Raw genomic sequence first — 26,523 nt, forward strand, 5'->3', positions numbered from 1 at the left:
CAGCTAAAATTTTGTATGCATTTCTAACTTTCCTCATGCATGCTAGACACCCTCATTTCATTACCCAAATAATATTCAGGGAAGAGTACAAATAACAAAGCTCCCCCATCAATGTATGTTGTTCTCTTAGCATGACAAACCATGTTTCACTTTCATTTTGAAGTCAGAGGAAAACTAAAGATCTTCAATCTTAATCACCAAAATTTTATTGACAATTTTGTGTTTGAAGAGCCAAGCAACCCAAATTTAATTCAAGATGATCAAACTTGATCATATTTAAAGATGGTTGTCTTCTGGGTTCAAGTTGGTAAATTTCTACAGTCATCTTCATATTTGCTGCCATCATAACCTCAAATCCAACTTGATTAAATTTATGCAAGATTTGCGTCTCGTGGTATAATTTATTTTTGAGGGTTATAAGAGGAATTTACTTGAAATTAAATTATTTCATAAAACACTGAAGTCTGCTGTAGCCTACAGCTTAAGATTTATAATATTAACACGTGTAATGTTGACCCACTTCTAAGATGGACAAATTAATGGAAATATCCCTTAATCGATTACAGAAAGATTGTAAAATATTTAAGTTTTCTGGAGATTGGAAAGAGGTTATAATATGGGACACTGAAAAAATCTGACAATAGAATAACAAATATTTTATTTGTTATATTCATCTTACAAGTAATTTTAAGTTTACTTTTGATGAAGAATGTCGAGAACAGGGCCACCAACTTGGGCAATTATTCAACAGTGAATGTGGAATTGAAAATGTACACAAAGAAATCACAATCTTCTTTAGCACTTAACATGATAAAGATGCTGATAGCAAGGGGGGAAAAATGTATAAAAATTATATTACTGAAAAATAAAAGTTTGAACAATTCTCTGGTATCTTTAAATTGGCTATCAACTAGCGTTAATGTGCCGATGCTAGCACAGGATTCATAAACTGGTTGCATCACACTTCAAAATAATTTCTATTCATAAAGTATTTTGTACACAGAACCAGATCATGGAATGGGGCTCAAAACAAAAGAGAATCACAGAGTAACTTTACAAGTACATCACTTCCGAATTCACTCTATAAAACCCTTTTAATATTCCATGATTTGGAGCCCATGATAAAATTTTTCACTGTTTAAAGAAGTTAAAATTGATGCAAAAAACAAAATGCTTAAGAGCTTCTTGAATTTCTTTGTATACAGGTTATGTTATTTTACTGCACATACATAATGAAGCATTAATACGAACCACTAAATACACTGACCATTATATTAGAAATCTATGTTCATAATCCTGGAACGATATTCTCCATGTTACAGTAATATGCACAAACACACAAATCAATGTTCAGGTTAGGTTAGGTTATGTTAGGTTAGGAACACACCAAAACATATACATACACGAACATTATTCACAGTTGCAAATAGCTTAAGTATGTGCACAGTAGAAAAAGTAAAGTACACAATATTTTATTTCTTTCAAAGAAGAGCATGGAATATCTTCTCTACAAGCTTCAAAATTGTCCCTTATCATTCCAGAACCCTGCCGTGCTTTAACATTAGCACCAATATAAATTACCACGTTCTCTAACATATTTATGGACAGATTACATATGAGTCTTATTTACAAATGCTGAAAGATGCTAAGTTCAAGAATGGATGATGTATTTGGAAGCACTCCCAAATAAATGAACAGCTTGCGTACTCAACTTGGATCACTTCTTATTGCTTGCTGTCTCTAAATATGGTCACTACAAATGTACACACAAAGTTTTGGCACGAATACAGATGAGCTACTTTATAAATAGCCATCTTAAGAGTGTTTAAAATTATATTAAAATATACGTAAATACTGGAAATATTTATAGGTTAATGCATACTGCACTGGATTGAAGTCTTTAGAAATTTAAGGTTATGTTCAAAACTTATAAACTTTATATTCTGTGTATCCTTAAACTGCAGACAATTGATATCTATATTTGATAACAAATATAGATACCAACAATTAAAACTTATCATCACTAAGTTATGACTACTTTAAGTACAATGCTTACATATAAAATCTAAGATGATCAAAGAATTAAAAATATATGTTCATTTAATACTGAAAATAATAACAATAACAAAAATTGACAGTTTTTCCATGAATAAAAGCTCATTCTCTTACCTGTATGTGACAAGCTGTCAATTCTGAAATGTTGCTATCTAAAATTCTATTACTGAAAAAATTCAATATGGTTATCACTACAAAATCAAATTACTAGATATGCGTAGTTGTTCAGATGACCAAATGTAGATGTCACTATATTCATTAAAGCACCTATTAATTTTACTGATATCTACCTCTCGGAACAAAAGAAGCTGCTGTTTGGAGTAAATGCGGACTTCATATAACTCTTTTGTCCAACAGACTGTGGCATTTTCTGTGCATGCATTACAGCGCAGAAGGGCAACTTCCTCTGTACTTATAAAGAGTCTTGTTGTATGTAGCATATAAATTATTTGTGATTTATTTAATTATGTTGTAGTAGCTCAGACTACGTGATGTCAAATGATACGATAATTAATTGTAAAAGATGTGGAAGGAAGCAGCCTGGCATTTTACTGGAGGGAATGTGGAAAACCATGACAAATCTCAGCGAGGACAGTCAGTCTCTGAGAAAAAATTTGAAACACAGACCTTCCAAATACGAAGCACAAATATTAACCACTCGGCCACGATGCTCGGTGAAGCATAAAATTGGATATGTTGATTAAGGACATTACCTGGCTTAGAGGAAGGATTTCTGTGGAATTACATTATTAAATTAATAAATACAGAATGGTTAAGAATCAGCGTACGATGACAGATGCAGTTTGGTCAAAGGCGAAACGACTGGATGCCCAAACGCCTGCGCTTATTTATACAGATCTGACACAAACATTTTAGTATGCTTCTCTAAAACAAAGCAATCAAACAGTTTCTTTGGTAGTTCACTTGATAAAGTTGATATAATATCCTGATTTAAGGTGGTAGGTTATTTAATGACATTTTCTTGAGTACAGACGCTACGTATCTTTAAACAACTGATATGAGTAAGAATGGGCTCATTTAATGATATCATATTGAAAGTCACAAATGGATTTGAAGCAAATATTACTAATATTAGTGATAATAACATTCAGGATAGCGATTTCTGGCCGAGCTTTAATATGACGCGACTCCTCCAAAGAAGCGGCAGGACTGCGAGCTTTAGAACCAGTAGCACGGCACTGGATTATCAAGTGAGCAAAATATTCAGCCAGGGAAACTGATGACGTACCCAGGGGGGTCTTACATTCTGGTAAACGCAGTCCGTTTTTCCTTCGCTCCATCGTCCCTTCATGTACGGAGCGAAAATAAAAAAGTAGAACACTCAGAGGATTTAATGTTTCTCGCAGAACTTTCACAGTGTTCTTATTTTAATCTAACCCCATATTTCAGAACCGTGAAGGGGTTCTCACGTTACCGTGCCAAAATCCTTCGTTGAAAGACGCTGGATACAGAACGTAGCAGTATTACGAAAAACATAAAATGATAACAGCATGATTTCAAAGATATCCTCAAAGTTTTAACCAATATTTAAAAATGAACCACAAAGTTTATGGGTATAAATATGATAGTTTTCTCTAAGCTATGACGACACCGTAACTGGTTACCTGTATTTTGAACTGTTTTCACATAAAAATGTGTTAAATGATTTATTATAACTGCAATACCAAGATTATATGTGGAGCTTCCAGTGTCTGCAAGGCATATTAAGAGATAAACCCTCTTAAAATAAAATATCTTTATAAATTAAGAATCGCTTATTTTAAATTGACTCTAATTTGCACAGATATTAGCGAGCCGGTTTATTGAATACAAGATATGTCTAGTCTGAAGGAAGGATTGAGATGAAAATAATGTTTTCATGTGTATGACTTGAGGTTTTCATTCAAGTGACTACGTCGACAGCGGTCGTCAGGGTTCTGACGACGCAGAAGGTGATGATTCCTCAAGCCGTCGCAAAACGAGAAGACTACAAATGACACCGGTACATTTTGTAGCATTCTTAGACCTAACTTAAACTCTCAAACTTTGTATCTGTGATATAAAATGAAGTGATACAGGCTGATATAAGATATGACACTGTAAGTTTTCTCTGAGGAATTTTTTTTTGTTAATCCTGAGTCAGACCTTTTTCAGTAACGCACGTCTATGAGTATTACTGGAATTACTTAATAAATTTCAATAAAGACACCAGTTACACTTGATTACAATTTTTTGTGTGACTCGAGACGTCGATCGAAAACCATTTAACTGCGACGTCTCTCGACATTTGACTCAGAGTGATACGGCACACAGTCTCCTGTCACAGTGAGGTTATGCGCTGATTCATAGATCAGGATACACTAAATCTCTTTGATGGGCACGTGCATTCTTTACATTTATGAGCAAATTCACGTAGAAAAATTTCTCACCTTCCCCATTCGACACGTCTCATCATCTTGGATTTTAACAACTGTAACAGTATTTGATTATGACTACAAATTTTGAAGCTAAAATGTCTGTGAAATTTGAAATCAACTGCAACTGGTCCATTTTGATCCAAGAAGACATAAACTGGGTAGTAATGTCGAACCAGCACAGCGCATGTGGAATCTTAATACTAATTACCATTGAGAAGCTGTTCCGCTTGACGCCGAAAGCTGTCCGAGGCCCACATAAACTTGATATTGTATTCTAATGCATCATATGAGAGTATATGTTTCAAATGCAATCACATTTCAAGCCAATATTGTACCAGAATCTTTTCTATTTTTTTTCAAGGCCATCAGATTAATACTCAAAAAAATTTGAATTCCAATTTTCATCGCATTAAATAATGCAATAAAAAATTTTAAGAATAAAAATGTCACTTCGTGGAACTCTAAAAATAAATAATCACATCGTAAATATTTTGACGCAAACATTATTTCAGCGGAAATTAAAATCCACTTCAGAACGACATTTTCACAAAGTGGTGCTTCATTATTTTATGTCGAAATAAAACATGAAGTAACTAAAATATATTGACTCAATCCCATTAACCTGGTACCTGGTTAACATACCTTCACATTTTTCAGCAATTCTCCGCACAAAAACCACAAAACTCTTGAAAATCTTGAGGAACTCTGAGGATGGTGGAATCCAGTAATGTTACGTGCCAAGCGCCATTATTTTCTTGAATGCTTTACGAAATTCTGGGTTAAATATGGTATATATGACAGGGTTCACAAAGCTGTTCATGTATCCTAGCCACGTGGTCAGAAGGAAAGCTGTAACGCCTGGTGAGCAGTTTGATGATAATTTGGTGCACATCGCGTCCAGGATGTTGCAGGTGAAGAACGGCACCCAGCAGATCAGGAAGACACCTGATACATTCAAACACATATACGTTACAGGAATATGCGATCCGTCCATTACGAACATAAAATGTACGCGGGCTGATCGACCAGCGCGTCTGATTCTGCTGTGATCAAATGACAATCTCTATGATCATCTTAGATGACGGGATGATCATACTCGATGATCTGGGAAGGATATGAGATTCGATGATCTGGGAAGGATAGGAGATTCGATGATCTGGGAAGGATAGGAGATTCGATGATCTGGGAAGGATAGGAGATTCGATGATCTGGGAAGGATAGGAGATTCGATGATCTGGGAAGGATAGGAGATTCGATGATCTGGGAAGGATAGGAGATTCGATGATCTGGGAAGGATAGGAGATTCGATGATCTGGGAAGGATAGGAGATTCGATGATCTGGGAAGGATAGGAGATTCGATGATCTGGGAAGGATAGGAGATTCGATGATCTGGGAAGGATAGGAGATTCGATGATCTGGGAAGGATAGGAGATTCGATGATCTGGGAAGGATAGGAGATTCGATGATCTGGGAAGGATAGGAGATTCGATGATCTGGGAAGGATAGGAGATTCGATGATCTGGGAAGGATAGGAGATTCGATGATCTGGGAAGGATAGGAGATTCGATTATCTGGGAAGGATAGGAGATTCGATGATCTGGGAAGGATAGGAGATTCGATGATCTGGGAAGGATAGGAGATTCGATGATCTGGGAAGGATAGGAGATTCGATGATCTGGGAAGGATACGAGATTCGATGATCTGGGAAGGATAGGAGATTCGATGATCTGGGAAGGATAGGAGATTCGATGATCTGGGAAGGATAGGAGATTCGATGGTCTGAATATGGCACAAGATCAGTAACCTAACTCATTTTTTGCAGCAGAGTCCTTGAGAAGAAACTCTTCACCTTTCGTGCGACACAGAGCTTCTTCATTACTGTGCCCAAAAGAGTCAGCCACTGGACCCTGACTTCATCTTAATATTATTGTCCCATCTATACCTAAGTCTATCAAGATATGCTCTCAATTTCTTCGCGAATGTAATATTTAATTCTTACCACCATTCTCAAAAATGTAAATTTTGCAATATTTTTTTAAGAACTCGTTGGCTGCGTCTGTATTACAATTGCCTTGGACACAAGCAAATATAATCAGCGACGTCTCACAGAAGAATCAGGGGACACTTCACCTTTCAAATTTACTCACCCAAAACGATCGCGAGGGTTTTGGTGGCTTTTCGTTCCTTTTTGGCTGAAGATTTCTCCCGTTTCTTGCGACTTGCTTTGTTTACTTTGTAGATCGTGAATCGGGAACTCGTCGTGCTTTTACATTCCTTCTTGGAGCCGGTCATCCTGGCGCTAGGAGGTTCTCCTTCTGGGGGCTCTACTTCTCTGCAGTGCCGAATGGACGGGCTACCCTTTTGTGCCGGGCAGTCGGGCTGTTGCTCGTTCACGCTAGCTGCCCCATTTCGACGAACCTGCAACTTTTCATTTCAAAATTTACAGTTTATATTTTTATAATAATTTGCACAAGTTAGCTCCATTTTAAGTTTGACACTTCTTCAACTGCAGCTGCTTTTTGGCTGTTTGCAGCAGTGAACTGAATGCACCTCAAATTAAGTTCAAGGTGACGGTACGTAAGAAAAATTCCCCAAAGAATTTATATTAAACAACAATCAGAAAGAATTCCGGGTAAATTATACAGTATAAGTCAGTGAACGGTAGATGGCACCATGTTTTTAGGTACATCTGTGCATTTTTTACAAACAATTTGGTTAGAAGAAGGAAATTAAAAGCAATATGTATGTTAACTTAACCGAAACTAACCTAACCTAAAAAATCCTAACCTAACCTAAAAAACATAACCTAACCTAAAAATCCTAACCTAACCTAAAAAACATAACCTAACCTAACCTAAAAAACCTAACCTAACCTAAAAAACGTAACCTAACCTAAACTAACCTAACCTAAAAAACCTAACCTAAAAAACCTAACCTAACCTATTAAACCTGACGACATTTGAAATGAATTTCGTGTTGCAAAAATTCAAATACAGAAGCAAACTCAAAACTCAGTGCCATCACGTCTATAAAGACATGTTTAGTTTGTTAAAAATTATGTTTGGGGAATTTCAGAATTGTCTGAAAATGGAAGATGTCGGTATTTGCATTCTGGTTACCAACATCATCGTCTCTAACGATAAAGGCAAATTACTTTCTGTCTCTCCTCTTGTTGAGCCGCGGACCGTCTGCGTGGGCTGCTGGAGTTAGACGTCGCCTGCATTATCGTCTCCTCTACATTTGAAGCTGCATAACCAGAGTCATTGTTGCCATTCGGGTCCGTCACGGCCGCAGATGGAGACGCTAACCTGGCAACGACGCTGTGAGACATGTTTCGTATTATCCTCCATGATTTTTAAACAGTTAACGAAAAGTATACGTAACCTCAAAACAACTTTAATGACAATGGAAACACCAACTAATAAATGGGTTAAGATCTCGAGGCTCAGAGCCAAACAGAGTAGAGGTTAGGGACTCACGCGGAATCTTCCACCACTGTTGCCAATATGAATTCTGTCGACTTGTCATTCGGGATCACGTGACAATCGTCCGACGCAGGCGACCGATTGCCTTCCTTTTCCAATTCTTCTTCTTCTTCCTGCAACGACACAATCTTACTAACAGTTCTCGCCACAGCCTTCTTCACGAGTATCGCTGTTATGATTTAAGAACTGCTGAGTTTGAAACACAACAGAAAAGAGGAAAATCAGAATCTGATGTGACAAAACCAAGATCTGTTTTTGAAACGTCACTTTCTCATAGTGACCAGTAAAAAGATGGCTGCCTTCCGCACGATTATTTTAACTTTAGTTAGTTTTAAATTGAGAAACTGAATACTCGCTCATCCTTACCTGACTGCCACTTCCTGTGTTGGTAGGCCGTTCCTCCTCCATCCCAGACGAAGGTGGGACCAACGTGGGTCCCAGGGCAGTCTCAGCCAGCCGCTGCGTCTGCGCGATGTTCTCTATCACAGATCCCGGTTTGATGTCCGATAGGTTAGGTTTCCTTGAAGCTTTTGCCTTCCTGGCGCGATTTCTCAGCGCCTAAAACGTTATCAGCACAAAACAGTAGGCCTATTTCTAGAAATGTTAGGAACAGACAACAATTACGAGGGTTAATAGTCAGAATAACAATGACACGAAAAACTGTATTTATTTTTTTTAGAGAGCTTTGATTTCGCGTTACTCTGTTCAATTGTTACGAAGTCGTGGCTCTTCTAATTATACTTTAAATTATTAAGAGCCAATGTTAAAAAAACATTTTCTTTTCTGTTAGTGCATTATTCTGTCTATAACAAGAATTCTGTTCAACATGACTTATTTCTAACCTTAGAAATTCTCGTGGCCTTCGTAAATAACGCAGAAATTTTAATAACTGAGTTTGCTATACGTCTAAAAGAATTTTAATTATGTTCAGAAATAGTTTCATATTAAATGTAAGTTTAAATACTGTATTAAAAAGTAAAAGTTTTCTTTTCGGCGATGAAACCTGTTTATTCAAACCGAAATCATGATCCTTAAATACAAGGATAAAATATCTGCTCGTAACAAACGGTTATTGTTCAAAGCTGGGTTGGAGGATAAAAACGTATTATCACGTGAAATTATTTAAAGTACATTTGCACACATTTATTCGTTTTCCGCTAGCAACCGAAAAGTAATTTGGGCGAATCTTACAGAGGACCAACTATTCTCCTACTTCTCGAATTCTACCCGCTTCCTTCCACATTCATCCCGACTCTATAGGTGGGGCATGTAGCACGAATAGAATATGAGAAATAAATCCAAAATTTTTGTTGGAAATCATGAAGATAAGGCAAAACTCATAAGACCTAGACGTAGATAGGAGGAGATTATGGAGATGGAGGGTGTAGACTAGACTGGATATGGAAGGGAGCGTTTGTAGCCTGATTCAAAGTCCTCTCCCTACATTTTCCTGGAGGGTCTGTGGAAAACCACGTAAACCTCATATAGGTATTAGGAATTTACGTGTTACGAATCCGGAAACTTGTCTAAATCCATTGAATAATATTGCATGTGTTTTACATAAGACGAAAATGTGTCTGAGATCCTCTATTGAAAGAAGCCATTTTTATGTTAATACAAATGTAATTTTCAATTCAGCTCAACAGCTGTTTACTCCAATTCCATCGTCCCCTCCTTTTCTAACATGACCTAGTTAAATTTCATTACAATCCAGCTCTTGCTGAATATCTGACACCATGTTTCAGTCGGGGAAACCAGCCTTTGTTAGGTTGGTAATACACCGAAGCCACTGTGTGGCGTAATTAGACGGAAATTCATAACTTTTGTCTCCGGCCCGATGGCGGAGGGGCGTAAGAAGCAATTTCTGTGTCAGATGGAGAATTAATTAGTTTCATAAGCCTAAATTTCTTCATCTTCTTTGCTTATTGCCAGTTAATCGCTTAAACCGCAACGTCACATCTAAAAGTTTACTCGAATTCATAAAAGCAAAATTTCAATAATTTGTGTTCGACTATTTTACTTTTTGAACTTAAACAAATTCTTTTGCAACGCAAAAATGTCTCGCTTATATTACTAATTATTTTCTTGTTAAATTGTATACATTAGCAAAAACTTCGAAATATCGTACGCAACTACCGAAGTTTAGCCGCGGCGAAAAAACTGGATACAGGCGTCACATAAACAAGCCTGATCAATAAAAATATATTTTTTGTATCAACAATTTCTGCTCTGTGTTTCAACTGTTTTAATACGTATTGATTTTGCTTGATATAGTCCAGTGGTATTCAACCTTTTTTGTTCGCGTACCCCCAGGTATAATTTCTCTTCAACTTTGTACCCCCAGAGTTGTTGGTGTATAATTCAAGTTATACATAGTATATAATCTCCATCTAAAATAAATTAAATAAATTACATTACTGATTATTCAGTGTTTATCATAAAATATTTTTTTAAAAAATTTCACTTACCCCTTAAGATGTCTTCGCGTACCCCCAGATATAATTTCTCTTCAACTTTTCACACCCAAAGTTGTTGGTGTCTAATTCAAGTTATACATAGTATATAATCTACATCTAAAATCAATTAAATTACTGATTATTCAGTGTTTATCATAAAATATATATATTTTTTAAATTTTACGTACCCCTTAAGATGTCTTCGCGTACCCCAGGTTGAATACCACTGATCTAGTACATACTAGACCTCAAATTATCCTTGCAAAGCTCATTTACACGACAGAAATGTCATTCCTTCGTAAATTTCACGAGTTTTTACTCCCTATGGCCGTAGAAATTAGACCACAGCTCATTGTTGTCATCCGACTAATTCTGCCAATCGAGCAACAATGTTAAATTCGTCATTGTACTACCAATAATCAAGTGACAATGGAAAACACCCGTGCGATAAAGAATGAATATTCATAATGTTTATACGAGCCAATTACTTAAACGTAACTTCTCATACAAACTAAAACTGTCCTTAACTGCTCAGAACCTCACGTAACTACAGAATAGTTTAATATCCTAGAGCACTCTAGTTTCATGTGGATGAACTAGTTATATTATTTAGCTGAAACCTGAGCTGTCATAACGAAGTTTCCTTGCTTTGGTTACGCCGTTTAAACCCAACAATGAGCAGGAACTTAACGAAGCAACACAGGAAATGTTTGGCGGGTAATCCTCATCTGCATAAGCCTGTCTGTTAATTTGCAATAATTGAAACTTCGAGGTCTCTTGCCTTACAAAACTAGCTTTTAATAAACCATTCAGTCCAGTGGCGGATTTCAGTAATCCAATATTTCAAAACCGCTACCGTCACTAAGCACAGCTTGTTTTAAACTAAAATCTATACCTTTTCGAGTTTAAATTATTTTTTAATAATATACTCGTATATGCAGTCTTAATAGCCAAATCCTAATCTTTTACTCTGACGTTTGTAAGAAATTATTATCAGTTTTGTTAAGCTGTCCTTTGGTTTATTCTAATGGCTTATTATTACACGTAAACAGCGTAGTGAATTGTTTCTTATACACAATAGTTTTTTATTTACATTAAGATATTTTACTACCCTGACAATGTAGACAGTAAGCTCTTCTGAAACGTCCGTCAGCATCTACCTGACTACACGGTGTAACATCTCAGAAGTAAATTGGTATTACTTTGCAACAACAAACAGTCGTTAAAAGACTTAACAAATTTTGAATACCAAGGTTGGTAGCTCTGTCACGAGCCACCACTGACTATTTGTCTGCATCACGGGGCAATTTTGAATAAACATGATGTATTTCCGCCACAACTGTTAGCCATAATTAAATTGTAAATCTACATGCCCTTGGAGAAACTGTCCCATCGACATGAATTGTGCGTACAGGGAATGTTAGGAACACATTCTCTACACCTGTTACTGAAAGTTTTCGTCCAAAACTTACAGGGCTGCCACTACAACTAGGAAAGCAATCTTGGAACAAGAAACTGTGTGCTTAATGTAGACCCCCGAGCTTTAGAAATAATGTTCCAGAAACTTTCTGTATTCTGTAGAGTCACTATTTCGTATATTTCTCTATAAGACGGATGGTGTTTCTTGATTCTAAGAGAACTGACAGATTCTCACGTGACTTAATTTCAAGGCCTGTATAACAAATCTAACTTTATACAAAGAATTTCGGACAGAAATCATAAATGTTATTGCCCTCCTCTGGGCACAGACATACGTTGATAAAAATCATGTTGATAGCGTTATATTTAGGCAATGCAAGTTTATAAATCTAAAAGAAATATTAAATTTTGATGGGTTAAAGAATAGATATCAACTTGGTGTCTATTAGGGAAAGCTTAGAAGTCCTTCTTTCCGGGGTCCAACTTAAGGGTAGGGTAAATCATGACCGAAGATTTGTTGAAGGTGGCTGTCTTCTGGGTTGTAGCGTCGTGAAGCCCAGTAGACGTTTACAGACGTTTCGGATGTCCTTGCTGCCTCCATCATCAGGTAGATAATGAATCCTGCAAGGGCCTCTGAACTTAAACAACATTAACCAGTTGATCGTTGTCATGGAGACGCGTTGTTTTCCTTGAGCTTACAAATGTTACATGGACGAGATTCTTTTTAACCCAACCTAACCTAACCTAACATAAACTAACCTAACCTAACATAAACTAACCTAACCTAACCTAACATTAACTAACCTAACCTTTACCTGAAGGACGAATGGGTATTGCCTAGGAATTTTCACAAACAGGAAAGAATTTATTTATTTATTTATTTCACTACTCCCCTCAATATTTTCTCCCTTTCTCGGCTTCAAAGTTTTAAATTAAGAAATAAAAGAAATACCAACGTTGCGGAGAAACACTTACCTTAAAGATGTTGTAATAAAGGAAAACCATGATGATACAGGGGATGTAGAAGGAAGAAAGAGAGGAGTAGATGATGAAGTCACTGTTGAAGAAGATACAAAGATGGGGCTTGCGGTCTGGGGTGTTGTTCAGCCCCAGTACGATGGGACTCCCTATGGCCGCTGAGATGACCCACACCAGGACAATGGTGAGCCAAGCTCGGCGATTATTCTTATGCTTTGCGTACTTTATCGGCTGAGTCACCGCGATGTACCTGCAAGAACACAACGAACATGTAGAGCCTTCTTTGATAAGCTGATAGTACCTCAGCTGCTCGAAACACCGTCTACCAATTACGGAAACCTAACATTTATTACTGCAACTAATCTCTGTACTGAGTCAGTAGAATTCAGTGCGCACTCTCACACCAAGGGCATGTCTGTAAGATCCATTTTAATAATATACCCTATCCAGGGCTGTGGAGTCGGTACTAAAATCTACGACTCCTAGGTTACCTCTACATTTGCTGGTGTTAGTAATCGGTGACGTTTGTTTGTTCGTGAATTTTATCAATTTCCCAGTGACTTCATTATGGGCCCGTACATGTCTGTCTGTCTGTCTGTCTGTCTTAATTTTATCACACTGTGACAATAACCTTGAACACGGCAATGAATACTTGGGTATAATAAAATATTATTTCTTAAAACAAGTATCAGCTTCTGAGAGATTAATTGTTTTGCGAGATGAGTTATTTCAAGACATTACTTGGATTTTTGTCACAAGAGACAAACATAATCATAGATTTTCAACTTTTATTTCTACGAAAATATCTTGACGGCATTTTAAAATTTTCGTTCTGGAAGGCCTAAATGAAATTGTAATTAGGTTTTAAGTTTATAATTTTAACTTTTACACCTGAAGATGGTTTATATAGAAACCGAAACATGTTGTAAAAAGATGTTCCAAATGTAAATCGATTGTTCGATGAGGAACATCAAATGATATTTTAATTATCTTAATTGTAAATTTTAAATTTTAAATTTGAATTGTGATTAGACGGACCAAAACCGAATAATTAATTAATATATGGTATCACAATATGACGCAACTATATCATCTTATTAAACTGAAATTGGCCAACGGAAGAGTTGTGTCGTTTTTCTACAAAATATTCGAGATGAGGTCCACCTCATTCCACGGACAAAAAAGACATTTCTGGAAGTTTTAGGGGGCTGACCGAGTGGATATGGTAAACTGTTCCCATTACGATAGAACGTGTGGTCCTGTTCGTGATCAAGAAGGCGGTGGAATTGTTAACACAGCTCCTGGCCATGATCCCAGTCTATGAGACGTAATGAGAACGCAATCCGGTACAGTCCTGTACAGTGAAATTTGACTACATTTACGTCTAGCTGTACTTATCAACACTGCTCATCTCTTCAGCAAAATTTCTGATTAATTCTTATCATTTAACGAAATACTTTTAACACAGGGTGTTTAAAAACATTGGATACGTCGTTAAAAACGAGTAATGGCGTCGTATGTAAAATTGTTTGCTTATTTTAAGGCCGAATTCCAACTGAAGGAGTTAGAGTCCATAAAGAATATAAACCTAACCGCCCAAATAAAGGTAAAAGCTGTTCTTGTGATTGAGAACCACACCATAAAGACGTATGGGGGCGTGGAGGTGTGGCCCCATATAATGTTAACCTAAGAATTAGATGGAGGCCAATGTCCAGTTTTATGCTGAGGTCCAAATGTTACTCGTGCCAGTTTGAGAGGAGGCTGGGCTGATCCCAGAGACAATCTGTACGCGGTGGCAAATATTAGAATCTTAAACACTGTTAAAATTGAAGTGATTTTACTTAACAACCATCACGGCTGAAAATTGTTCCACGTTAAACAGAACAAGTACTATACAGGGTGAGTTAAAAGTATGTTTACAAACTTTGTGAGTGTGTGTGTGTTCCAGGATCAAAAATAAGAAAAGAGATGTCCCTATGAACATGGGGGTCGCAAATGTTTCGTTTTCGAAATAATAGCCAAAAATAAGTTTCAATGAATTGACTTTATATCAAAGTAAATCCAGCTTCAAGCAAAGATTTTTAATTAAAATTTGAGCAGGAATTGTTGTCGACATGCGTATTGGTCCACACATTCTTCCATCGCGTCTAAGAGGACCTTCATATCGGCGATTCTTAAGAAGACACTTGCCACGCCCCCTTGAAGACGTACCACTGAATACAAGAAGACAAATGTGGTTTATGCACGACGGAGCCCCATTACACTTCTCCCATCACGTCAGATATCATCTCAATGAACAGTTCCCTCAGCGATGGATTGGGCGTCGTGGCCACCAAGGTCTCTGGACCTGACTCCATTGGACTTTTATCTGTGGGGGGTCACTTGAAGTCTGTCGTTTATGCAACACCCATAAACAATGATGACGACATATGGGAACGTGTGCAGAATGCATGCCAGATGATTCGAGGAAACCCTGGAGTGTACGAACGAATTCGTCAGTCTTGTGTACGTCGTGCTCGTGCGTGTGTTGAGAATGGAGAACAACCTTCGAGCATCTGTTATAAAGAAACATCCCTGTCCTTATACTTGGCAATAAAATCATAAATTGAAACTTATTTTTGGCTGTTATAGAAACATTTTTTTTTGTTTTTGATTCAGGAACACGCACACAAAGTTTGTAAACAAACTCTAGACTCGCCCTGTATATTATTTGCTGTAATCGGTATGTCAAACAAAAAAAAATGAAATATTCTTATAAAAAAAAAGATACGTTTTACTTTAACCAACGTAAGAATTCAAAATCAAGTTAAGTCTCACATAAACTGCTTGACGAATTTTATGGAACATCAGCGTTAAGAATAGGGCGTGTTAACTTACGGGAATTTTTTTTTTGAATAATGCCAACCATACGAAATAATTTTGTTGTTTACTCATATTGTAATGCTGTATCATCACGTTACACCATTTCGATGTCTTTTCTTAAGTATGTTTCTTGCACGGTTTCAATCTTAAACCATCTGTGACCATTATGTCAATTTTGCACTCGTAATTACATGAACAGAATCCCCAAACATTAGTTCACATGGTTTTCGTATAGGAGCGCTACTGTTCTCGAGATAAGTTAACTGTCAATTCCCTAAATCTCTGAGAGGAGTTGAAATGCTAACAGAGTATAATAAGATGAGAAACTATTTTACAGACTTTAATTTAAACCCGCCTGGGAAGGGGGGATCCCTTCCCATCGCCCGATAAATCCTTCGCTGGTTGCATGAATCACGCGTATGTTGAAGCAGGCACTTCACGATTAAGTGGGCCTCGGATTTAGATAACGACTCAGTCGCAGATCTCGCTCCTCAAACGCCAGGGTGTTCTAGTATCAGGGTAATTCTAAAACGGCCTAAGAATGTTCAGTATAAACTTCCAAACGCTGCGGAAATTTTAAAATTTATTTTCACAAACACCCCCAAAAGAAATAAAAAGTAAAATTACTTAAGTCTATAATTTAAAATCCTTCGTTTCTATGTTTCATTTTAATATTATCGCCTGATACTAACAATTATAAACGTAACAGCAAAAAGAACTTTGAATCATCCACCTCAGAACAGAGTGAAGTCGTGGTATCTGAGGTCTTTCGTGACTTTTCTCTGTCCCTGAAAGTCACGGAATATATTTTTCTTAGCTCCTTCCCAATCCATTATTCAATAGCCATCTTTACAGCGTCTTTAAATGAATAACAAATAAATACCTAACACGGAAATGTGTCTTAGGGTTGCATAAACGACGGGATATTCATTGACCAGATAAGCGGCTACTAGCTTCTTAATAAGGGATCTGCTAGGTGGACTTAGTCCGGCTAACCTACGTGACAGATATTGTAATCGAAGGTCATCAAATTCGCGGGGCGGACTCGATTAGCGAATTACAGAATGTGTGCACCCAAATATCCACGTTTTAATAATATTTAAGTTTCGAAATTATGTCAGATAATTACTAACTGTTTTATATTTCAGTTAAATAAATTTAGAAATGTATTTAAATGAAATTAAGAGTTTTGTTTCCTTGCGGGAAAATCAAGAAACAAAAAGTGTTTCTAGTTTTAACTTTGGGTTAGCAAAAGTAGGCGGGTATTGCTGTCCTCATCCACGAGATGGGACCACGAAGTGTAACATAACCTAACCTAACCTTACCTAATCTAACCTAACCTAACCTAACCAAACTTTACCTAACCTAACCTAACCCAACCTAACATAACCTAAAATAAACTAACTAAACCTAACCTAACCTAAACTAACCTAACCCAGCCTAACTTAACCTAACCTTACCTAATCTAACCTAACCAAACTTTACCTAACCTAACCTAACCCAACCTAACCTAACCTAACCTAAACTAACCTAACCCAGCCTAACTTAACCTAACCTAATCTAACCTAACCCAACCTAACATAACCTAAAATAAACTAACTAAACCTAACCTAACCTAAACTAACCTAACCCAGCCTAACTTAACCTAACCTAACCTTACCTAATCTAATCTAACATAACCTAATCTCTCCTAAACCAACCTAACCGAACGCAACTCAACTTTAGCTCAGTCTGTATAGCCAATGGGCTCGACCACCATAGTTACAACCACATAACGCCGAAATTAAGAATGCGTGGAGATATACCTCCAATGTCATGGTACGGTAGTTAATGCAGTTAAGGGACAACTTTACTTCACCTTACAATCCGCCAATAAGGACTGCATTAAATCCACCATTTCTCACGCTGCCACTTCATACTCCCTCTCAAATTCTGCTGTGATTGAACAGTGCACATTTGTGAAAATGTCGATTTCAACTCCTTTTACCCCCCCTCCACCCACCCATTCTCCGCCTCATAAACTGAATGCATGAGCGGTCTACGTACGCTACCGATGTTTCACGCCGGCCGAAGGGAATATTTTTTCCGTTAGGTTGGCGCAGGCTAGAACGTAACGCTGGAGGTCAAATCAACGGTCTTTGTGACGCTCCAATTACACGAGCTTGTAGCTAAATGTTGTAAACTACAACAATAGTCAGCGCTCGTGTTCTCTATTCAGAACGTGCCAGCGTCGAACACCGCCAGTATCCTATATTCTATTTATCACTACGATTTTCCATTGTTAAATTAGGCCGACTATAATAAGGACCTATTTATTTAATACCAGTCATAATATCGTCTCCCACTTACATCTAAGTCTCTAGAAAGATTTTAATATCATCTATAAGCGTTGTTTCAAAGAAGAAAAGTCCTATTGTTGTCTGTTTGCGGGAAACAATGGCATTTGTAAGGATACCACCTTATAGGATAGTATTACATTAATACAAACTGTAAATGAAACTCGAAATTGAATTTATTCATGTTTTGTTAAGCTCCAAAAAGGGCACACGACTTAAAATAGAATTCTAATTAATATCTACAATGTTTAATTTGATCATTTCAGTATAACGCTTATATGTAATCCTATGTAATGAAATATAATAACAAATAAAGTTGTATTTGTTTTATTTTTTAGTTAAATCTGTTTGTTTCTCAACAATGACATAATTAATACATCAACGAATTTTGGTTTTACATTGTTGTTCAGTTTTTACCACAGAATCTACAATAAAATAATATGAAGACGAAAGTGTTTTAAACAGCGAAGAAAGGTTTTTAAATAGTATATTCAAAATTACATATTATAAATTTTCTTTTATTCATGCAAACACGCTTCGAACAATAATGTGTAATACAAACTGTTAACATTCCAATTTCCATCACCAGATTTCGCACGTGATTGAAATTGTTGACACAAACGCTTAATAAAATATTACTGAAATTGGCTTCGTAATATTTACTTACCCAAAAAAAATTAATAGAAATGTTTCGATAGTAATTATATTAGAATATTTATTTTTCATACAAAAGAGAAATGTATTTATTTCTGACACGTAAAAAATAACGGAGATGCAAAGAGGCTATTTTTCTGAGTGACCTTGAATCGAAGGCGTGATCTGTGTTCAAATGACGCATTGTATATAAAGCCGTTAATATTTCAAAATCTCTCGCCTGAATTTAAAGTAACCAGACGACCTTTTCGTGACCAGCGAAGAATAAAATACAAATTCAGACGATCTAATGTTTATTTTCACCTCTTTTAGTATTCATGCGTTTGGTCCATAAAGCTTGTAGTTTGGTTTAGGTTAAGGTTTTCGGGGCCCATCTTTTAAATTATTTATATATATATATATATATATAAAGTATTTTACTCAAAACAGACAGCAGTTACAGCCTACAAGAAGATTTTCATGTTATTAAAATGGCGTGTGTTAGGTCGCTTATCCTCTTGAAGATATCGGCAATTCGCTGGCTGACATTTTCATTCACCGATTCCTTTCTTCAGAATCCCCTGACTTCAATAACCGCAGACACGCCCCTAAAACTGTTATCTCAAGAGATGTCGGGGCAGACATGATCGATTTAAGGGCCGGCGGAAACGTTTCGCAGTGTCTAATTTAAATTATACCAATCTCTCGAAATTGCTGGTTGAGAAAACCACCCGACAGATGTCTCTTTCTTCATTTTGGGTTGTCCCTCACGTCAGGATCCCCCATTTGGGTTTTCAAAACCCTCGCCTTCTTAATTAATAACAGTTCCTAGTGTCTTAACGAGACGTAATAGCATAAGCTTTAAAGTAAAATTTAAACTACAAAGTGATATTTACAAAGGCTTCTTCAGTCTTAAATTTTATCTTTTTAAAACTTTATAGATCAGTGGTAATTATTAATATCACAGATTTTTACGTTTATACGTCTGTATATCTCTTTCACATTTTAAGTAAACATTCGGTTCTCATAATAAAGATCAAGATTTTTCTTCAAGATCATTAAATTACGTGTGTACAGGTAATGAGACGTATTTAATTTGTGGTAAAAAAGTGTTTTTAAATATTATTAAGATGAGCTTTGCCCTACATGTATTTATTTATTTATTTATCTTATTTTCTTACTACTAATTTGCCATTTTCCTTTGTCATATGTTACCAAAATTCTTCTTTGTAATATTTCTTCCTTTATCATATTTTCATCGTCTCGTTTCTAATATTCGTCAAACTTTTTTTATACGACAGACGACCCACGGAGCTTTGAGACGAGACAAACATCAGCAAATGCTGTACTTGAATGCTGTATCGTGTTTTGGCATTCTTTGCGGTAGCCACTCGTCTGCTTATTTTGTTTACAGTAAAAAAGAAATATAAAGAATACAAAGAATGTTAACCTGATTCATATTTTTTAAAACTAGGTAAATGGCTTAGATATTTTTATTTTACTACACAGACAAACTTGTATAATAAGTATTTTGCTGTTATTGTCGAATGAAGACGTTCCAATTTTGAACGTGAAATTATACCACCGTCTGTCCTAGCGAGTCTTTTTTTTAAAACTGTACATCAGTAAATTTTAATTTTTATACTATTGAGTTTGATTCAACAATAAATGCTTACAAAAAATCAGCGTGGTTATGAATCAAACTGTTATAAATACATTTGTAAAATATTAACACGGCACTCAAAAAAGTAATCTCATTATACCCCTAATTTACTATTTATAACAATTCTTGGGAATAAAAATTTGACAGACACTAAGCATGTACTATATCATTTCCCTACAGGGAATACCAAAAACCAATTCACACGTACAGAAAACTGAGCATCGTCATTTTGTGAAGAGCCGATACGAGGGAACTGTTCCCTTATACTGGGTAATGTGTGCAGTTTAGATGTTGGTACACTTGTTGTGGAGCACAGATAATGTTACAGCGACTCATTGAAGTGCGGGGCACGTTCAAACTAAACGACGTTCTCACTTAAATCCCAACACCACGAGTCTAAGACATCGCGAAGTACATCTTATTACGATGGCGGAACACCTGTTTCGACATATTTTTGAAGAACGGTATTAAATCAAACATACGTCCAAGAAGAAATTACATCCGTGGAACGTTTGCTAACTTTCGGTTACGTCCGTCTTCTGTCTAAAATAATACAAATTAAAATATACAGAACTATAAAATAATCTGTCTTGTACGGGTGTAAAACCTGGTATCTCACATTAGGCCAAATTGAAGAACACAGATTAATTATATTTAGACCTAAAACAAGACTGAACGTGCAGTATGAATGGAAGACATGAGAAATGTATAAAAAAAATTAGTTGGAATATCTAAAGGGAATATACCGTATAGTAGACCTGGACGGGAAGATAATATTAAACTGAACATGAAATAGCAACGTGTAACCTTAGGGTTTCATGAAGTCACGGAATTTATTTACCAACTGAGTCACTACTAAGTTTCTAAAAGGGGCCTATTACATCGAGGTATTTTTCACAAAGCGCATATTTTATTTTACAATACGAAGTTAGCAATTACTAAGAAGGAAACAAAGCTTGTCCCGTAGCCACGAAGATGTATGCTACACGCAATTTTATCCTCATCCCGGGCGGGGGCTGAGTGGTCCTTGGAGCCGGTCTGGACTTGGTGGCGAAGACAGACGTGATTTTCCTTGCCAAAAAATGGTCTGGGTACCGCAATACTGATTGAGGTATCCTGACCGAAGGAAAATGTTGATGTAAGACGTGGTTTTAATCAAGGCATTAAAGAAATTGTCCAGACAGACGCGTAAATTTCACTTACCATTTACATTTCAATTTATAATCAGGTCGTTCAGGATTGGAACACCACACGAAGCAACGCGGGGCGAGTTCTATGTCTGGTTGTGATTTATAAGCGCTCAGTTCAGGCGCTCACTATATGACGTCATCAAGTATGCATGAGATTGTCCCCATTTACGGTCCTCCGCCCCCCCCCCCCCCACAAACCAACAGCCGAATAAGCGACAAATTCATCGTGGTCTTACCATGCGATTTACATTTAATATACGCTAATTCCATCTTCTTCGAGTAGACAAATCCTTCCAAAACATTCAATCAGTAGGCTCATATAAGACAGGCCTAACATAGGTTACCATAACAACCAATGAAAATAAGTTAGGAGTGAAGTGGTTCTCAGTTTCCACTTGATTGCAAAACTCGAAAATAGTCGCTCAGGTACTCAAGAAATTCCCTGACATTTTTGGAACCCCAAGGTTCATTACCGTGTTCAGGTTCCTATCATGAGCCACATTAATCCAATCCGCGCTCTCGCATAAAATCTCTTTAAGACTGGTCTTAATGCTAGCCCCCCCCAAACATCTCCGACAAAGATGCCGCAACAAAATTATATACGTATTTCTTGTTTCTTCCATGTAGTCCTATGCCCAGTCCATATTTCGTAACCCGTCTGATCTCGCTGTCATAACACCACAAAGTTCCTCGTTATATAAAGTCGAAAATTAATCACGTACTTTTTTTAGGCCAAATAATTCTCACGTGAACATTATCTCCGGTCACATGTAGCGGTTAGAACGCTGGCCTTGTAATCCTGGGGTCTCGGGTTCGATTCCCGGCGGTGCCCGAATTTATAACTTGTGTTGGGCAAGGCCGTGGTCTAGGCAACACGGAGTTTTCCTCCGTGGCATCCCAACAATTACTCCATTCACACACAGAAGAAGGCAATGGCAAACCACTTCTGGATCATCTGCCAAGAACGTATATGAACAGGTCCCAGTCCGAGAAAAGGATGGAAGGATCCTGTTCATATGGACCTGTCGTCACACAGAACACTAAATATTAATAATAATAATAATATGTATTTTATTTTCTTCAGTACAAAAGAGTTCATAAAGCACCCTCATCTTCAGGGGGTTCGGAAAATGAAGCAAAGTTCGAACACAGGACTTACGAACGAATTCTGCATTTTGTGCACCCCTATTTTTAATAACATGATCTTTTGCGTATCAAAAAACGTGACTTCAGAGGAAACAAATACAGAACGTTGAAACCTATTACACAAATTTTAACCTCACTCCAAAAAGTTGTACTGAAAGTTCCTGACTTTCATGTAAATACATTTTATCTGTTACATTCAAAAACAAACTCTACGTCACAAGTGGATGTCCCTTACGTCAATCTAATATCAAACATCCCCTAAACTTAAAATTTAATAACCCCGAATGTCCGTGACTTGGAACAGGCACTAAAGTTTATCTCAAAGGAACGTTATCGAAATAAATAATTCTTTTCTGCTTAGTCTGAGCTTGTGATTTAAAATGTAGACGAGGTTACGTATGGATACAGCAGCTTTTTACGATGTGGTTCCTTGTCAGAGAAACAATTATGAGCCCAACCAGAATGAAAGATGCATTCGGTTTACGGCGAGTCGTTTTGCTAGAAACAAATTCGAACAGATGACGTCACAGAGTTAACAACAGAAAATACTCGTTTCTTTTATGCAGAGATGGCAAAAAGTTGTAATCACTTTGAGCTCCGTTCTGAGGCTGTAATCTGCTTATTTTCCGGATACGTCAGAGGAACACAACTTTAGAGGACGTCAATAAATGTTTTTTTAAAAAAAAGCGATTTATAATACAAAAATTAGTGGATTATACACAGCTCAAATATCTACAATAGCTTTGTTTACATGTATGAGAAAATTATAAAATTCATTTTAAGGTAAATGTAAAATGATACCCGTTCCAAAGTATTGTACCGGGACTTCGCGGAATTATATGGGATCTACTCTTAACATCTGAACCACAAGAGCTTGAAACTGAGCTTACTTAACGTACTGAACTCGCTCTTCAGATAACCCATCTTAAATTTCACAATTAATTTTGAATCACACGTATTTACAAACGTTATATATAAAACGGGGTGGGAATAATCAAATCAATTTCGCCTTCCTGAGAAGCTAATAGTCGCTAAGATAGTTCACCGGTTCCATTTCGAGACAGTTAAATCCAATCCACAAGTTCTTCTAAATCGATTTAAATACATGTCGTCTACGACTAGGTTTTCCAAATCGCCGTCTTCCTTCCTAATATCAGGATATAGCACTCTTAAATAATTACTTTTTTTACGACGTAGTGCAATTCTGAACGCTTTTCAACTGTTAATTATTCATTATGTGGAATTGTAATTCTTCTACATCAAATTAAGAAGAATGAGATGGACGGGGCATGTAGCACGCATAATAAATGAGAAATCTATGCATAATATTAAATGGAAAATCTTATATGAAGATACCACTTGCGAGACACAGGCATAGATATAAAGATAATATTAAAATGAATCTTGAAGTTATTTTTTGTGACGGTGTGGATTGGTTTCAGGTAGCTCGCGACAGGAGCTACTGGTGAGCAGTTATGAACGTCTTCGCGTACCGTAACAGGCAGTGAAGTTTTGACTCGCCGAACGTGAGATGAGCTTCTGAAAAAAGTAATTTTCTCCATGGAGTTCGATTAATATCGTACCTTCCCATTACGATAATCGATATGTCGTGACTGACCTGTCTATGCTTATGGCGACCAGATTAAAGATGGAGGACGTACTACATGTGACATCCATTGCTATGTAGAAATCACAGACGAAGCCTGGCAGAGTCCACGTGCCGTTCACCTGTAACAAAAGATGATATTAAAATGACGTGGTCCGCAGAGATTATCAAGGGGCCAGGTAAAAAATGTACTGACAAGTACAATTGTGTATTGTAAACACTAAGTGTAAGTGATATTAAAGAAATACTAATTACTCCGGACTGAAGAAAAATTAATATACATATAATATGTAATGTCTTAGGCAATTCGCGAACAGACCTTACAAGTAAACATGTTTATTGCTGTAAATAATTCATCTAAATTTCGCTGAACTCAACGGGATAGTTGTTCACAACTTAAATCAAATCGATAGCTCGTTCTGGTCTCCGATAGTATCGACTTCCGGGCTCCGGAATTGTTCCAGGTCCCTACTGGCTTGAGACCGGAACACAAGTCCGGTGATTCCACTAACTGGCCCTTAACTTCTCGCTAACTATCTTCTAACACGAAGCAGTCGTCATTTAATCAGAACTTACTCACGTAATTTACCAGTTCCTTTTGAAAAAAAAAGTAGGATGATTCTCTCGGGGCTTGTGGCTGTGAGGCTTTTAAAATAGACACCACTAACTCCAACGAACAAAGCATTTTGAAGAGCTTATAGTCGCTCAGGTGGTAAATAATTTCCACTTATTTTAAGAAACCACAAAGTTAATTTCTGTGTTCACAAGAGCTCGCCACTGGATCATATCATGATCCATAACTTCCAACCCTTACTCCCAAGATACATTTTAATATTATTCTTTCATCTGCGCTAGGTTTTCCAAGGAGTTTCTATCCATTTATACTATTCAATCACGCGAGGAAGTATGATAAATTTCTAAGTATTTGGAAGAGGCGAAATGGTGGTAATCTGTAAAACCTGAAGCACCAGACACACGAATTAATATCAGAAGTTCATAGCCTCAATTTTCGAGTCATTTATCTCTTTTGAACCTGTCAGGTCTGTACAAAGTGTCCGATTCAACATCTGTAAAACAAAGTCTGTCTCTGACCTCGATTTATTTCTCATATGCTGACGTTCACAAGGATACGCTGTCAAAAGTAATGACATCATCGAACCTTCACTTGCAGAGGAAATGAGATGTCCTTTAAGGAATTGGTTTCAGGAAAGATAGCCAATTCTATGAAATCAAAAGTCTAAGATTACATTTTCTCCATTTCACAACTCCCGGAGCGAGTCCTCGAGGGATTACCGTCGAGAGGTCTCGATTAAACACAGCCATCTTTTGGGGAAACTCATTCCGCCCCATCGTATTGTTTATCTTACACTTTGGATCTTCTTCTGTTTTCTAATATAATTTTCCACCAGATCTAACGCCCATATGGGACAAGATGAATTCCCAAGTTAAGCCAGTTTACTCACTGTCTATGAATTCGTAAAGTTACTTTACCGGTTGTCCTAACTTATATATTTTTTTCCTTATCGTCGTCTTCCTCCCCAGGTAAATTCTAGAATTCCACCTAAAATATACCACAAAAATTTTATTTCAAATCCTTACCAAATCATAATAAACCTCCCTTGCGACACTCTGTAAATTAAGCAATTCGTAAATTATACTTCAGAAACCAAGTTGACTTAAAACCAGAGTGACGCCGTAAATGTTTGTAAAATAAAAATAAAAATACACGTGGAATAAAGATTTTATCTCCGACTGTACAATAGTTTGATGACACAATGACAGTCCACGGGCTTCTATTGGCTCTTCTGAGGCGTAAAAAGGTGAGATTACCTACAAACAAATTAGCCATGATACTTCACCCAACATTTTGCAGAGAATTTAAATTACAAAATTCTTTATCGGAAATTTCAACGTACGCGGTTCACTTTGGTAATTCTCATCGCATCGAGCGAATTCCAAAGCCTCACACTCTCCCTGCAGTTACCGTGGTATTCGCCAACAGCCATGTTCGAATCTCGGCCAGGTTACTGGCCTATTATTTTTCACGCTTGTCTTTAACATTCCCACTTAAATTTCGACACTAAGGTTACAAATATTTCTGTATCTCGTAATCAGCCTTTAAAATTAAAATACAGTGACATAATACATTAACTGACTTACATAAACTCCATTCCTTAGGTTTGGCGTTAATCTATCAACACCTGAAAGCACGAAGTTTATCTAAATCGTATTTAAAAGATCAGTCCCTACCTCAAAGAAAACGCAACGTGTTCACA

At 36.9% G+C, this 26,523-nt stretch overlaps 1 protein-coding gene across 4 annotated transcripts in view; it reads right to left on the reverse strand.

The window, feature by feature from the left end:
* Nucleotides 1-641: 641 nt before the first annotated feature.
* Nucleotides 642-26,523, reverse strand: part of Dop2R (dopamine D2-like receptor) — a 268,515-nt gene continuing 242,633 nt past the window's right edge. For all 4 annotated transcript variants that reach the window (XM_087353262.1, XM_087353261.1, XM_087353260.1 and 1 more), the window contains 7 exons: nt 24,260-24,369; nt 12,809-13,061; nt 8,325-8,516; nt 7,953-8,071; nt 7,628-7,793; nt 6,621-6,897; nt 642-5,417 (listed from right to left, as the gene is read on the reverse strand). In XM_087353262.1, coding sequence (XP_087209388.1) covers nt 5,203-5,417; nt 6,621-6,897; nt 7,628-7,793; nt 7,953-8,071; nt 8,325-8,516; nt 12,809-13,061; nt 24,260-24,369 — 1,332 coding nt within the window. In that variant the 3' untranslated portion in view covers nt 642-5,202. The remainder of the gene's footprint in view (nt 5,418-6,620; nt 6,898-7,627; nt 7,794-7,952; nt 8,072-8,324; nt 8,517-12,808; nt 13,062-24,259; nt 24,370-26,523) is intronic.

The sequence above is a fragment of the Zootermopsis nevadensis genome, unplaced genomic scaffold (assembly GCF_977971745.1).
Source record: "Zootermopsis nevadensis isolate Lab colony 2312 unplaced genomic scaffold, Znev_1.0 Znev_ptg000022l, whole genome shotgun sequence".
In the NCBI taxonomy this organism is placed as follows: Eukaryota; Metazoa; Arthropoda; class Insecta; order Blattodea; family Termopsidae; genus Zootermopsis; species Zootermopsis nevadensis.